Below are 14345 nucleotides of genomic sequence, written 5' to 3'. Positions count from 1 at the left end.
TTCGATTTGGATTTTCTAACAACATTCTTTCAGGTGGAAGTGTGGAAGCTTCAAAAAAGGACACGTTTTTAAAATATCTAATTTGATGAGAACTTTATTCTCCTTTAAAGTCTTATGAATTTGTTCGATAGAAAATGTTAATCTTTAAAATTTCCTTTGTTTTTAAAGTTTTTTTTTAAATAACCGCGTTTGTACGAAAAAAAAAATGATTCTTAATTTCGTTATAAACTTGATATTTGAATTCATTTATTGAAGCGCATTGTTATGTAAAACTTGTTTTGAATAAATACTATAATAGTGGTGAAGTAAGAAGTCATGAACGTTTCCGAAAAAAAGAAATCAAGTTTAGTGATGTCTTAACGCATTTTTTATCCAGGTGCAAATCACAACTTTCTGATCCGATTTTCATCCTGAAAAATGCATTGAATTCTTCTCAAAAATTTATGAGATCTCCAATTTTCGACAGTATGTGACGTTTAAAGGAATCATGAACTGAAAAATGGTAGAATTTTCGTGACGTCACAACGCTTAAAAGTATATACCTCCATTACCGATTCTTGAGCGTGAAGTTGCTGTGATTAATTTTAACCTTATATTATGCTTAAAATATGGCTTTTTAACAATAATTTTGCAATTTTTTTTATATAGCTGGTTTTTTGACAAAATTATGTTTCAAATAAAGAATAATTGTTAAAATCAGTTTACTTTCGTACTAAAATTTTAAAATTTCAACGTCATCATACTCAATTCCGAAAAAAGGTATCTGAAAATCTTTTGATGGAAAATGAAGCTCAAGAAATAAACTTTTAAATGCTGGGTATATTATTTTTGAATAATGAAAAATAAAAATCAGTTCTCCTGTTGAGGGGCGTTTGGGTCACTTTCATTTGATATTCTTCCTGTTAGAATGTATGGTTCACCGAAATACCATTAATCATTCAATTAGAATCATAAACCAGCGGTGATAATCTGTAAACACATAATAGTGATTTCTCAAACATAAAACTATAATGTGTTATTTTTTTAAAAAGTTTTAAATATCGAATGGGTCCATGATAACGCCCGATACAATATATCAGACTTGAACTGAAAAAAAAAGATTTCTCTATAACTGTGGCATTTGTATGCATATTTCGACGACGAACACGAGCAACAAGCAATGATTGAATATTGAGCATTAATTTTTTGAACAAAGAGTGTCGGTTTTGACCTTATAAAATGTTACACAAGTCGTTTTTCTGATCATGAGGTTTGACAGCTCTACACGCTTGTGGTGACATCTTTTTGTAAAATAGCTTCATCCATCGATCCATTGCGTGGAAATATTATTAATAAAATCTTGAACTTCACGAATAAGAACGCTTAAAATTATTATTTTGTTGAAGAACTTTTTTTCCTCACTTACTATTATATTCACGTCAAAACGAGGTCTAAATTATTGCTTTCTAATTAATTTTCAAAGTAAGAAGAATCACAAAAAAAATTGAACGGATACCTAATCGAGTCAAAATACACGGATAATCAAATCAAGGATAATCGAGGTATCGGATAATCGGGTCAACGTAGAATCGAGCCCGCCCTGTATATGTAATAATTTCGTCTTTTATACAAATTTACATACATAATCAAAACATGTTGCATTAATTCAGTAATCAATTAAATCATCTCATATTTTACACTGATCGAAGAAGCATATGGAAATAAAAAGTCAATTTTTGCAGTGGTCTTGTTCCCATTGTTCCCCGTTATTCCCTACTAAATTCCATCCCAGTTATTTTTTTTTTTGGTTTTGAATTGATGATAATCTGGATTGATTTTTCATTGAATACAGGTTAACTATGAAGGAAAATCGTATATCGTGACCACAATCAATATTGCCAGTTCGTCAAGTCAAGAGTTTATTCATGTTAATTTGAAGCCTAAGACCAGGTAAGCATTTTCAACACTAGTGCATACTCCTCTTTAATCCTGATTAATTTTCTTTAGCATCGTAGTCCATAAAAAGGTAGAATTCCAAGTGACCTGCACTGTACCTATGACGATGTTTTCTTATGTGATAATTTCTAAAGGTCTCGTTGTCGATGCCAATGCGTTTCAAAATGTAAATGTCAAAAGTAAAAAATTCTATGTTCAACTGAAGCCTCAAATGGTTCCTAAGGCTAAAATTATAGTATCGTACATTCACAACGATTCTATAATTTTTGATGACGCAGAACTGATATTTGACAACTTCGATAACAAAGTAAGTATAAAAATGTTAGTTTTTAAAAAATTCTATTTCATAAAATTGTCGTGTCACGGTGTTAGTCCTCTCCGATCTGCCTCAACCGATTCTCACGAAGTTATTCTTGAGACATTCTTTTATTTTATGTTAGCAAAATTTGAAAATGATTATAATTTTAATGGCATGTGCGGCGGAATGAAAACTAGAGAGAATTTATTTTATAGAAATTTGAAAGAAATGTGGATAGACAGGCTTTAGTGCGCCAATAGGAGAAAGCTTGAGAGGTGTTGAAATTTTAGGCTAGAGGGCATGGTGATGAAAAGCTCCCATGAATTGCTCTCGCCTTTGCTCTGCACTAGCTAACTATACATGAGAAACTCAGAAAGAGAATTCCCATGTATAGCGAGAGCCCAGTGGTTTGAGAGCGTGTTTATTATTTATTTCGTCTTTGGTTTAATTACCGTACAGACTGATGACTTAAAAACTAGGAAATTCTTCTTAAGCCTATTGTTGTTGGTGGGGAAAAACGAAAAAACTGATTCCGATAGCGAAACGCTCCAAACTACAATTTATTGAATTCATGATTAGTTCAGATATAGTTTTAAGGAATAACAAACTTACATTAATAGTTTTCTCTTAAATTATTTCCAACAACTATTCTCGGTTAGCTATTCCTGCCGATGTTGTGAGGCTGATAAACATAGTTTATAATAAGTATTTATGGGTTTAGGAAATGTAACCTCACATTCTACCTTGCGCAATAAGTATAGATTTCTTCGTAATCGCACTATATGGCTAGGCCCACGTAAACTCTCAGGCGCAACTACTAATAGTAAAGGGAAAATTAAATAAGATGTTTTATACATGAAAAAATTAAGTAGTTACAAAAGTTCTCTTCTTGATAGACCACGTTCTATGTCACAGCGAAATGTTATACTAAGTAACTATGGAAACGACGGATGTCGGTCGTTGTTGCGTCTGTTTGTTTACCTCTGCGTCTCTCTTCATTAGTTTCAAGAACCGTCGCTGTACTGAGAAGGCGCCTGTATGTACTCTCAGGCAGGGTGCCCAGTTCCCAACATCCTCCCCCCCGTAACGCTGGCCACCGGGTCACTGAGGCCCAGGGTTTCCCTTTGCTTTATATCCAAGACTGCCAATTTTGCGACCGACTGCCGTGTGAGCCCCTTATTTGTAAGAACGATTGCTTTACGAATACGTCCATCTGACCCGAGAATAACCTCATGTACCCGACCTCGCGTCCAACCGTTCCGTAGCGCTTCGTTCACTATAACAACCAAATCACCGACAGCAACGGGTTTCACGTCGTCAAACCACTTTGTACGACGCGTTATTGAAGGCAGGTATTCGCGCACCCACCGATTCCAAAAAACATCGAGCTGACCTTGAATTTGGTTCCAGGATTTTCCAATCGTTTTAGCATCATTCGATGCGTTGTCTTGCCTTTGTTTAACGCCATCAGAGCTACCAAGCAAGAAATGGTTAGGGGTGATGGCTTCCTGTTCTGCCGAATCCAAGAGTAGATAGGTGAGTGGACGGGAGTTTACTATTCCTTCGGCATCAACGAGAAGTGTATACAAAGCTTCATCATCGAGCTTACGTCCTGCGCAGACGCTTGCTTCCAATGCAGTTTTCACTGAGCGCACCATGCGCTCCCAACTTCTGCCCATATGTGGTGTTCCGGGAGGGATGAACACCCATTTCGTACGCGCATCCGTAAAGGTAGAAGCCATATTCGAATGCAGCTGCTGGATCTGCTTCTGCAGGATGTTGTCCGCTCCTCGGAAGTTGGTACCATTGTCCGAGTGGATTTCTATTGGGGCCCCACGCCTACCGATGAAACGTCGAATACTGAGTATACACGATTCAGTGCTTAGACTATGCACTACTTCAACGTGTACAGCGCGAATCGTTAGACAGGTGAAAATCGACACCCATCTTTTCACTGAACTTCTTCCGACTTTAACTAATAATGGACCGAAAAGATCCAGTCCCACGTAGCTGAATGGGCGAGTAAACTTCGCCAGCCGAGCTTCAGGTAAGGGAGCCATTCGAGGTGTTTGAGGTTGTGGACGATACACTTTGCAATGTTGACACCTTCGAGCTATTCTTTTAACAGTCGGTCTTAGTTGGGCTATGATGAAGCGCTGGCGCAATTCGTTGACTACTGTCTCTGTGTTGCAGTGTTGATACTTTCGATGATAGTAGTTTACGATCAGTTCGGTCACGTAGTGACCTTTTGGCAAAATGACGGGAAACTTCAGATTTATTGCCAAGTTCTTCGCTGTTCCGACTCTGCTATCTGCCCGTATCACGTCGTTCTCGTCCAAGTATGGAGATTGTTTATAGAGTAAGCTTTTCTTAGGTATGGCGATCTTGGTCTGTACCGATATTTTCTGGTTGCGTTTTAAAATTTGGAACTCTTCTAAGAACGATTGTCGTTGGCATAAGCGAAAAATAGCATTCTCTGCTGCTCTGAGCTCCTCTTGGCTAAGGAATCCGCTGTATCTTTTTTCGAATAACCGCACATAATAATTACAAAACCGATAGACGTATGCCATTGTCCGTACTAGGCGTTCCCATTTAGAAAAGTTAGTAAAGGTGACTATGGACTCCATAGCAAAAACTGCAGAATGCACACAAGAAACTCTAAGTTCCTCAGTAGTAGTTTTCAGGGTCTTCGGTTGAGGCCAGCTCTCTTCTGGACCCCGTAGAAAGGTCGGTCCTTTAAACCAGCTATCATTCGACTGTAGTGGAGGTCCTTGTCCCCACTTGGTAGCGTGGTCAGCAACGTTGAATCGGGATGGTACCCATCGCCACTCTGATACGTTTGTCGGGGACAAAATTTCTCCTACACGGCAAGCCACAAATTGTGAGAATCTACGATGATCTGATCGAATCCACGCCAGAACCGTACTGGAATCCGACCAAAACACAACACGTTGTGCTACGACTGGATGACCATCTGTTATAAACTTCCTTAATCGCGCTCCTGTTACAGCAGCTTGCAGCTCTAATCGCGGGATGGATATGTGTTTCAACGGAGCGACCTTAGTTTTGACCGCTACAAGAGTACATTCGAACACGCCGGGACTGATTGGAATACGGAAATAACCGGCTGCCGCGTAGGCATCCTCGCTGGCATCCACGAAGATGTGTAGCTCCAAATGTTTATAGTGGGTTCTGGTCACTCTGTCGAAATAACAACGTGGAATCTGAAGCTTGGATACGTGTTCGAATTGTGCGGTCCACCGTTGCCACTTCTCGAAAGCCTCACCGACAATCACCTCGTCCCATTCGATGCCTGAGCGCCAAATGTCCTGAAGCAGCACTTTCCCATGTAGAATAAAGGCCGCCAACAAACCGAGTGGATCGAAAAAACTCATTAGGCAACGCAAAACTTGACGTTTTGTTGGTCGATTTTTTAGCGTAATGATGTCGTGGAGTTCTTGTGGAAGTGCGGTAGAATATCCCAAGACATCTTCGGCAGGTAACCAATGCATTCCTAGAACGCGCTCGTAGCTCCGCGACTCAAGATCTAGAGTTTTGGGTTTTTGAGACGTATCCTCGCCCAGATCCACTAGTACATTTGGGTCATTAGACCTCCAACCTCGAATATGAAAGCCTCCTGCTGCGTGAATCATCCGGATTTCCGAAGATACTCTAGCTGCCTCTTCGGTTGTTTCAAAACTGTCTGCGTAGTCATCCACATAATGTCCTTCCGTGATACCTTCAACAGCTCTGGGATAGGTATCGACAAATTCTCTAGCATTTTTATTCTTGACGAACTGGGCTGCGGCCGGTGAGCATGTCGCGCCAAACGTAGCTACGTTCATTACGTAAATCTCGGGAGGTCCTTGAGGATCAGATCTCCATAGAAAGCGTTGAGCTTGTTGATCATCGGAATCGATCAAAATTTGATGAAACATCTCAGTAATGTCTGCCGTAACGGCAACAGAATATTGGCGGAAGCAAAAGGATCCAAGGAAGTGGAATCAGTTCATCAGGTCCCTTGAGTAACATGGTATTCAATGATATTCCGTCAACCGTAGCCGATGCGTCCCAGATCATTCTCACTTTCTCCGGTTTTTTGGGGTTTACAACCACGCCTAGTGGTAAGTACCATGTACGTCTAGGATCTGAATATCTCAGCTCTGCTTCTGTCGCCAAATGCGCATAGCCCTTTGCTTGGTAATCCGCTAACTGTTGCTTTAAGTTTTCTTTCAGGTGGGGATTTTTAGCCATTTTACGCTGTAACGTTTTGTGGCTATTAAAAAAAAAGTGAAAATCTTGAACAACAAAATCCGAAATAAAATACTGGCTTACGCGCCAAATTCCAGAAGGAATTTGCCAGCACTTCGTTACTTTTGCCCGGCGGCTAGCGGGAAGTCGTGGTCCGTAGCTTGTTATTAGGAAAATGGTTCAAGAAAGATTAACACTGTTTAGTTTACAAACTTTGTATTGATTACAATAGCTAGCAAGATAAATTGGCCAAAAAGAAAACAAATCTTCTCAACGTGAGAGCTCTCACGGATCAGCAGGGCAGCTTCCCTCGGCTGAATCCGCATTCTTCCAGACGACAAGCACAGGTCATAATAAAAAAAGGCCGATGGTGATTCTGGCGAAAACCAACGGTATTTAGCAATCTTCAATTGTAGGTTCTGATTTGGCAAACACTTACTCGGCCTTTCTGCTAGTGCTAACTCAGGCGAGTGAGAGCGATCATCCTCCGAAACTCTTTCAAGACTGTTTGATGGCAGTGAAAACAGCCGATTCCGCACGAAGCGGTTTCATGCGGAGAAACCAGCGGGCTCCGATCGCTCTCACGGTCCATCCCGTGTTCCGTGTGTCCGTAGAAGGTCAACCACCGAAAGCGTCCAAGGCACCTCCTCGAAACCACACAGCACAGTCACAAAAAAACGCCACTGCAGCACTTGCTGCCAACCGCACGGGATAACGCCCAAAAACAGAGTGAGTCGATCGCAGTAAGCGGTGCACCTTTTATTGATTCGCATCTGCTGGCGTTCGGCAAATTTACTTCTGCCGTCGGTCCGTGTTATCGGTGGTTTTGCTTTGTCGCTCGTTCCTCGCAAATCGTGCGATCGGGGTATTGTTTTACTTTTTCTACCTAGCAGTTGCGAGTGCCCAATCCCACTTGAACCATAGGTTGAATGCTACAACGCTCTAAGCATTCCAGGCGTTTTACCGCCATTGGGTAGCTATCGGGTAGTTCGAATTCATCGAAGCGCCAAAGCAGTCGAGTGGAAAACCTTTTTCCCAACCCTGCAGGTGTTTTTTTTTTTCAAAATAGAACGGGCTCTTTGATCTGCTTCAGATTCTAAGATGACTGCAGTTGTAAGTCCTGCATCCTCCTGCGAGATGAAATTGCGTACCATTAAATGAAGAGATTCATCCTTTGAACAATCACAGGCGTGGAAGTTAATAGACGAGTTCGTTGGTTCACCTATGGCACCACCGTAGATGCACCAGCCCAAGCGAGTTTTCGCCGCCATGGGTTCATCTGATTGTCCCTCTTTGATTCTCAATGGCACGGTCAGATGAAGGCTATTCACGCCGATCAAGATCCGAGGGACCGCGTTGACGTAACTAGCCACTGGAAGGCCTTCGAGATGTCTGTATTTTCCTGCTGGGTATTTATAATCCAACGTTTGGGTCGGCAATGTTAGTTCTTTAACTGTACGTGCTTCTTTTAGGCTGGATTTTTGCTGGTTTATTCCGGAAACCACGAGCTCGACTATTTCGGAATCCTTTTCCATGCGCGACATGTTGCCGGTCCACTGAAGACAAAGTGCCTGTGCAATTCCTTTTATTCCCAACTCGTGAACTAGTGCTTCCTCTATCAGTGTGAGTGACGATCCTTCATCGATAAATGCGAAGGTTTCAATGGCTTGTCCGTTACCGTAGACTGTGATAGGAATCATTCGAAATAGACTCCCACGTTCCGGGCACCTATGAGAGTGTATTTCGCCAGAGGCACCTGGGTAGGAGGTTATCGAGGATAGGCTTTGGACTCCTGATTGCGGTTGTTCTGAAGCGTTTTGATGTTCTGTTGACGAAGGATGCGGTGCATTCGAAGGGGAACGGGTGGAGTGAAGAAGTGGATGATGACGAGAGGTGCAGCCGGAAATCCCACATCGATTGTTGCTTCGACAAGATCTTTTCCCATGCGCGAAAAGACAAATACGGCAGATTTGGGAAGATAGAATAAATTTCCAGCGACTGTCGATATTAAACGATTTGAAGTCTGCGCAATCCCTTAAATGATGTTGACCATTACATTTTGGACATCCCTTTTCCATGGTATCATATCTTTCTTGCGGCAGCTCCACGTGTGCGTGAACTGCGCCCCTCTTTATTTTATTTTTATCCTCCTTCACTGAAGATCCACTGTACGGACATACTTGACTCACTGTACGCGCCACGTCGTTCATAAATGCACCAAATGTTTTAAGATTTATTTCGTTCAAATTTTTACAGTGTTTTGCCCAGTCATATTTCACGAACGCGGGTAATCGATTCACAAGCTCGAATAAAAGAGTCGGATTTGATAGATGTTCATATAGATGTGCGGCCTCCAGATGGCCGCACAAACTTTTAACGGAAACACCATAGTCGACTAGTGTTTCAAGCCGTTCAGATTTTGGAGTTGGAATCCCTCGAATTTTTTCCAGAAGTTCTTCTAACAGTAATTCGGGCCGTCCATAAACGAAGCGAAGTGTTTCGATAATTTGTGGAACACATTCTGGCTGAAGCAAGTCGCTTCGAACAGCTTCTAATGCGGGGCCCTTAAGGCAACGCTGCAGACGTACTAAGTTTTCGGCTGGACTAAAGCCACAATTAAGAGTGGTATTAGTAAAGGTACTAATGAAGACTGGCCACTCAGCCGGCGAACCAGTAAATGTAGGCAAATCGCGGCTCATTACCTGTCTAGCAGCAAGTTGAGAAGGCGTAGGTATGGGCGAAATTTATTTGTTCATTTGGGCCCAACCCAAGTTGCTGAATGAGGTGATCTAGGGGCTCACTTTGTTGGCAAGGCAGTGTGTTTTGTTCATGTGGGAAAGTAATTGGAACAGTCTTACCTGGGACTTGTTGATTCATCTCAGAAGGGGGGAGGTACTGATTACCGTTGATGAGAGGATGTGAATTGGGGTTCGTCCTGGCCACGGCTGGCTGCATTGGGCTGATACCTATTCCCGAAGCACTCAAAGGGAGCCTGGACACCGGCGGATGCTCCACAGGATGCCTCGGCACTGTTCCAGTGTAACGTCGGGGAGTTATCAGTTGAACCTCGGATCCATCGTGTTGAACTGCGCTGCTCTGTTGCTGCTGCTTGTTCTTTTCCGGTTCCATAATTCCTTGCGGTATGTTGACTGCACCATCTCGTCGGGATGAGTTTTCCACCCAGGTTTCCACCCTCTTCCGGCGAGATCGATTACTGATGAGGCTACGCACTTCTTCTCCTTTGCCAGAGATGTCGAGTTCTTGCAAGAGCTTGAACCTGCCCTCGATATAATCCTTTTCAGCTTGTATTTCTTCTAGCTGTGATTTCAGTTTTTCTTCATTGGCTTTTTCTTGAGCTTCGCGAGCACGTCGATCCAGTGCGCGCTGTTGTTCTAGCAGCTGCAGCTGAACTGTCTTCCGTCGTTTAAGTATGCTGGACGTTGTTAGAACAGAACTTTCACTGATTGCCGGTATACAATTTCGGCAACTCCACGGACGATCAGCAAACGATCCGGTTACGCCTGCACACGACTGGTGCCACCAGTTATTACAAGTGTCACATTGCACCAAGTTGCTGAAGGAGTCGGGCTTTTCGCAGGCCACACAATTACTTCCCTCGGCCGGTCTAGCAGGAGTTTCGTCCTGACCCTTTTGAGTTGATCCAGGCATATTAATTTTGGAGAATGTTGTTGGTGGGGAAAAACGAAAAAACTGATTCCGATAGCGAAACGCTCCAAACTACAATTTATTGAATTCATGATTAGTTCAGATATAGTTTTAAGGAATAACAAACTTACATTAATAGTTTTCTCTTAAATTATTTCCAACAACTATTCTCGGTTAGCTATTCCTGCCGATGTTGTGAGGCTGATAAACAGAGTTTATAATAAGTATTTATGGGTTTAGGAAATGTAACCTCACATTCTACCTTGCGCAATAAGTATAGATTTCTTCGTAATCGCACTATATGGCTAGGCCCACGTAAACTCTCAGGCGCAACTACTAATAGTAAAGGGAAAATTAAATAAGATGTTTTATACATGAAAAAATTAAGTAGTTACAAAAGTTCTCTTCTTTGATAGACCACGTTCTATGTCACAGCGAAATGTTATACCAAGTAACTATGGAAACGACGGATGTCGGTCGTTGTTGCGTCTGTTTGTTTACCTCTGCGTCTCTCTTCATTATTTTCAAGAACCGTCGCTGTACTGAGAAGGCGCCTGTATGTACTCTCAGGCAGGGTGCCCAGTTCCCAACACCTATTTTAAAACGACGTTTGCACATATTAAAATTAAACAAATGATACACTAAATTAAAAAGTTCACAACACTTGTCAATAGGGTGATTTTGGCCATAGGCAGTACGGTGGTGAGGAATTGAAAGAAACTGACGTTGTCGAAGTATTCTCGTTGGTACATAAATGTTAACACGTTGTAGAATGTAAGCGCAGTCAATACGGTTGGTCAATGTGTCGAATATAAAACCTTGCTGCAGTTCGACGCGTCGCTTTTCGAGTGAGGTTAGGCATATCAGAGCACACCTTTCCTCGTACGGTGGAAGTTGGATCGAGTCATTCCAGGGAAGACGCCGTAGAGCGTATCTTAGGAAACATCGCTGAACTCGTTCAAGACGATGGCGTTGTGTGCTTTGAGCCGGAGCCCACACTTGGACGGCGTACTCCAGTATGCTACGTACTGAAGCACAGTATATGGCTTTCAATGCATAAACGTCATCAAAATCTTTGGTGTTCCGACGTAGGAATCCGAGAGCAGCAAATCCTTTTGCAGAAGTAAGCGCGACATGTTCTGAAAATGTGAGCCTGTTATTGATCTTTACTCCTAGGTCGAGAATAGACTGCACATTCTCCAGCCTAATCCCGGTTAGTTGATAGGCAAAATGAATCGTTCTTCTTGCACGAGAAAAGTTTATAATCTTACACTTTTTTACGTTTGCTAACATTCCGTTTAAGCGGCACCACTCATCTAGTCTAGCGATGTCAGCTTGCAGGGCCAGACAGTCAACAGTGTTATGGATCTTTCGGAAAATCTTCAGATCATCGGCGTAAAGGAGTGTTTCGGACTGAAGTGTTGAGCACAGGTCATTCACAAAGATTATAAACAGCAAGGGTCCGAGATGGCTCCCTTGAGGAACTCCAGACGGTGTGGCAAACATTCGTGAGCGCGTGTTTCGTATTCTGGTGAAAGCCTGACGGTCGGTTCGATATGAGGCAATCCACTCGAGTGCCCAAGCCGGGAAACCTAGTCGATTCAGCTTTGCAACCAATATTTTGTGCGGCACACGGTCGAAAGCTTTGGCAAAGTCAATATAAACTGAATCCACCTGACAACCTTTCTCCATACTTTTATTCAGTGAACTTACGTAGCACATCAAATTAGTAACTGTTGACCTTTTCTTGACGAATCCATGTTGATATTCCGAGATCAAAGGTTTAACAGCGGCATACACTCCCTCGTGCATCAGTATTTCGAAGATCTTGGATATTGCATTTAAAATCGATATTGGCCGGTAGTTTTCCACGCTGTCAGCATTTCCAGACTTGTGTATCGGAGAAATAGCCGCAACTTTCCATGCATTGGGAAACGATCTTTCAGTTATCGATTGGTTAAGGATACTGCAGATCGGAGCGGATAAAGATGCAGCGCAATGTTTCAGTAGAGCGGGAGGTATTTTATCTGGACCAGGACCCTTGGAAGCATCAACTGTGGACAACTTTTCATAAATATCCTGTTCGGTGAAACACGGTGAAGGCAAATTTACATTGTAAGATTGCAACGATGCGAGATAGTTGCAGTCTGTATCAATACCAGCAGAACAATACACGTGTTGAAAAAAATCCGCGAACAAATTTACCGATTCAGCTTGAGTGCAAGCAGTGACACCATTGAAGCTAACATCTACGGGTACGTGGGCGTTTCGTTTTCTGGCTTTAAAATACTCCCAAAATGCAGATGGATCTTGTTTGAAATTTTCTTCGAGTTGAGAGATATATTGTCGGTAGAGAATGTCGTTTAGATGTTTGAGTTCATTTTCCAAGTACATCCAAGTCACATCTTAGAGCTTCTGTGCGATTCCTGTTGAAACTTTTGCGAACTTTACGTAGCTGGTTTCGTAGTCGTCGTAAATCGGGGTTCCACCATGCGTTCTTTGTTGTTTTGCAACGATGTGTACGTTTTAATGGTACATTTTGTCTTAAAACGGATTATAGTTTCACATAAAAAGAATCAAGAGAGGATTCCACGTTTTCAGCAGCCTGCAAAGATTCCCAATCTGAATTATAATCGCATCTACGAAAATCAAAGTCAAGCTCTCCAACGGGTTCTTCGTTGGGACTATCTTCTTGGTTGATATCGAGGCATAGAATGTATGCCTTATGATGACGGTCCGTAGGCAGAATTGGGACAGCTGGCTCGAAAACGTCCAGATTACGGGAATTATTTGAAAACGCAAAGTCTAAAAAGCGTAGACTGTTGTTCGGTATGCTAAGGACCTGGTACAAGCCGGTTGAAAGTAACCTTTCGACAAGAACGATTTCTGTTTCTGATGAGGGGTTCGTCGGTAAAACGCACACTTCAAACAAGCAAAAACGTAGCAACCCATGGGTCTACCGAGCTTTCCTTATGCGAGAACAGTTCTAGCGACGTTGCCATTTTTTCAGATTCGCTGCGAATAGTTGCTACTTGTCGATTTTTTCGCATTTCACATTTTATCTATTCCGCGTTCTTACTTTTTGGCCAAGTGTCAATTTTTGAACCGTATTTTCTTGTGGTATTTTTTCTTTTTGCCAATGATTGTTTGTTATATGAAATTGACACTTTCATTGTTTCATTTAAAGACATTTAAATTCAATTTTTCAAATCATTTAAACTATAAAAAAGGACTATTCTGTTGAATTTGGTAGAGCACTAAATCAGTATTTGATATCATATAAATGAATAATAGAACCGGCTTTGCCAGTAGACAGTAGTGCTCTACAAAATTTATCAGATAATTTCCTTAATTTTTTTGGAGTTTAAATGATTTGAAAAATTGAATTTAAATGATTTATAACAAAGCAAAATATATAAAAGAAAACTACAACACTTTATTAATAAATTAAATGTTTTCAACGTTTTTAGTATAAGTAAAATAGGTCATTTTTATATAAAAAAAAGTATTTTCAATCATTCAAATCTCTACTAGTTCCACCGATTTCCCCCCTAATTTCAAATGGAAATGGTTCCGCTTATTATCAAAAATAATCACAAAAAGGGGGTGTTGCAAAAATGTGCACTTTTCGATGGACGAGCCTTCCAAAATTGCCAATAAAATACACTAAATACTTTCTATAGTGCTATAGTAACTTCAAAACTCATCATAATGTACGAGAAAATTGTAGATCGTGGCTTGTTACAACTTTCTTTCAACGACAGCGAACCATTTTATACAACCTACAACGTGTCAGGTTCAAAAAATTGTTTTTCAAGAGATTTTTTTTTACTTTGACTGTAACTCCTGAGGGTGATGTGGTGAGATTTTGACGTATTCAACAAACTTTTGTGTTTTGATCAGATAAACAACTCGACATCAAAGTCCTAATTTGAAAAAAAAGTTAGCATTTTTATCTCGCCATCGGTGGACCCCTCGGCAAAAATTTTTATACTCGAATATGCTCCATGTAAAACTGTACAATGTTGCTGAAGACATCAAACGTCTCTTCATCCCTGGGCGCTATTAATTTCGTACAGCTAGAGTGATGTTCTGCACCACTGTGCGATGTTATGAAGGACATCGAATGAATTGGAAATTTCATCTTTTTTGGCCGATGGACCTGAATTAGGTTCGGCAATCCGTTTTCTTCCGA

The 14345-nt window shown here is 41.4% G+C and overlaps 1 protein-coding gene across 1 annotated transcript in view; it reads left to right on the top strand.

The window, feature by feature from the left end:
* The window catches only part of LOC129748469 (thioester-containing protein 1 allele S3-like), a 98330-nt gene that overhangs the window by 42004 nt on the left and 41981 nt on the right, over positions 1 to 14345 (top strand). Inside the window, exons 6-7 of the mRNA XM_055743106.1 lie at positions 1832 to 1929; positions 1987 to 2242. Coding sequence (XP_055599081.1) covers positions 1832 to 1929; positions 1987 to 2242 — 354 coding nt within the window. The remainder of the gene's footprint in view (positions 1 to 1831; positions 1930 to 1986; positions 2243 to 14345) is intronic.

This window comes from Uranotaenia lowii, chromosome 2 (assembly GCF_029784155.1).
Source record: "Uranotaenia lowii strain MFRU-FL chromosome 2, ASM2978415v1, whole genome shotgun sequence".
NCBI classification, from domain to species: domain Eukaryota; kingdom Metazoa; phylum Arthropoda; class Insecta; order Diptera; family Culicidae; genus Uranotaenia; species Uranotaenia lowii.
This window is presented reverse-complemented; position numbering and strand designations above follow the sequence as displayed.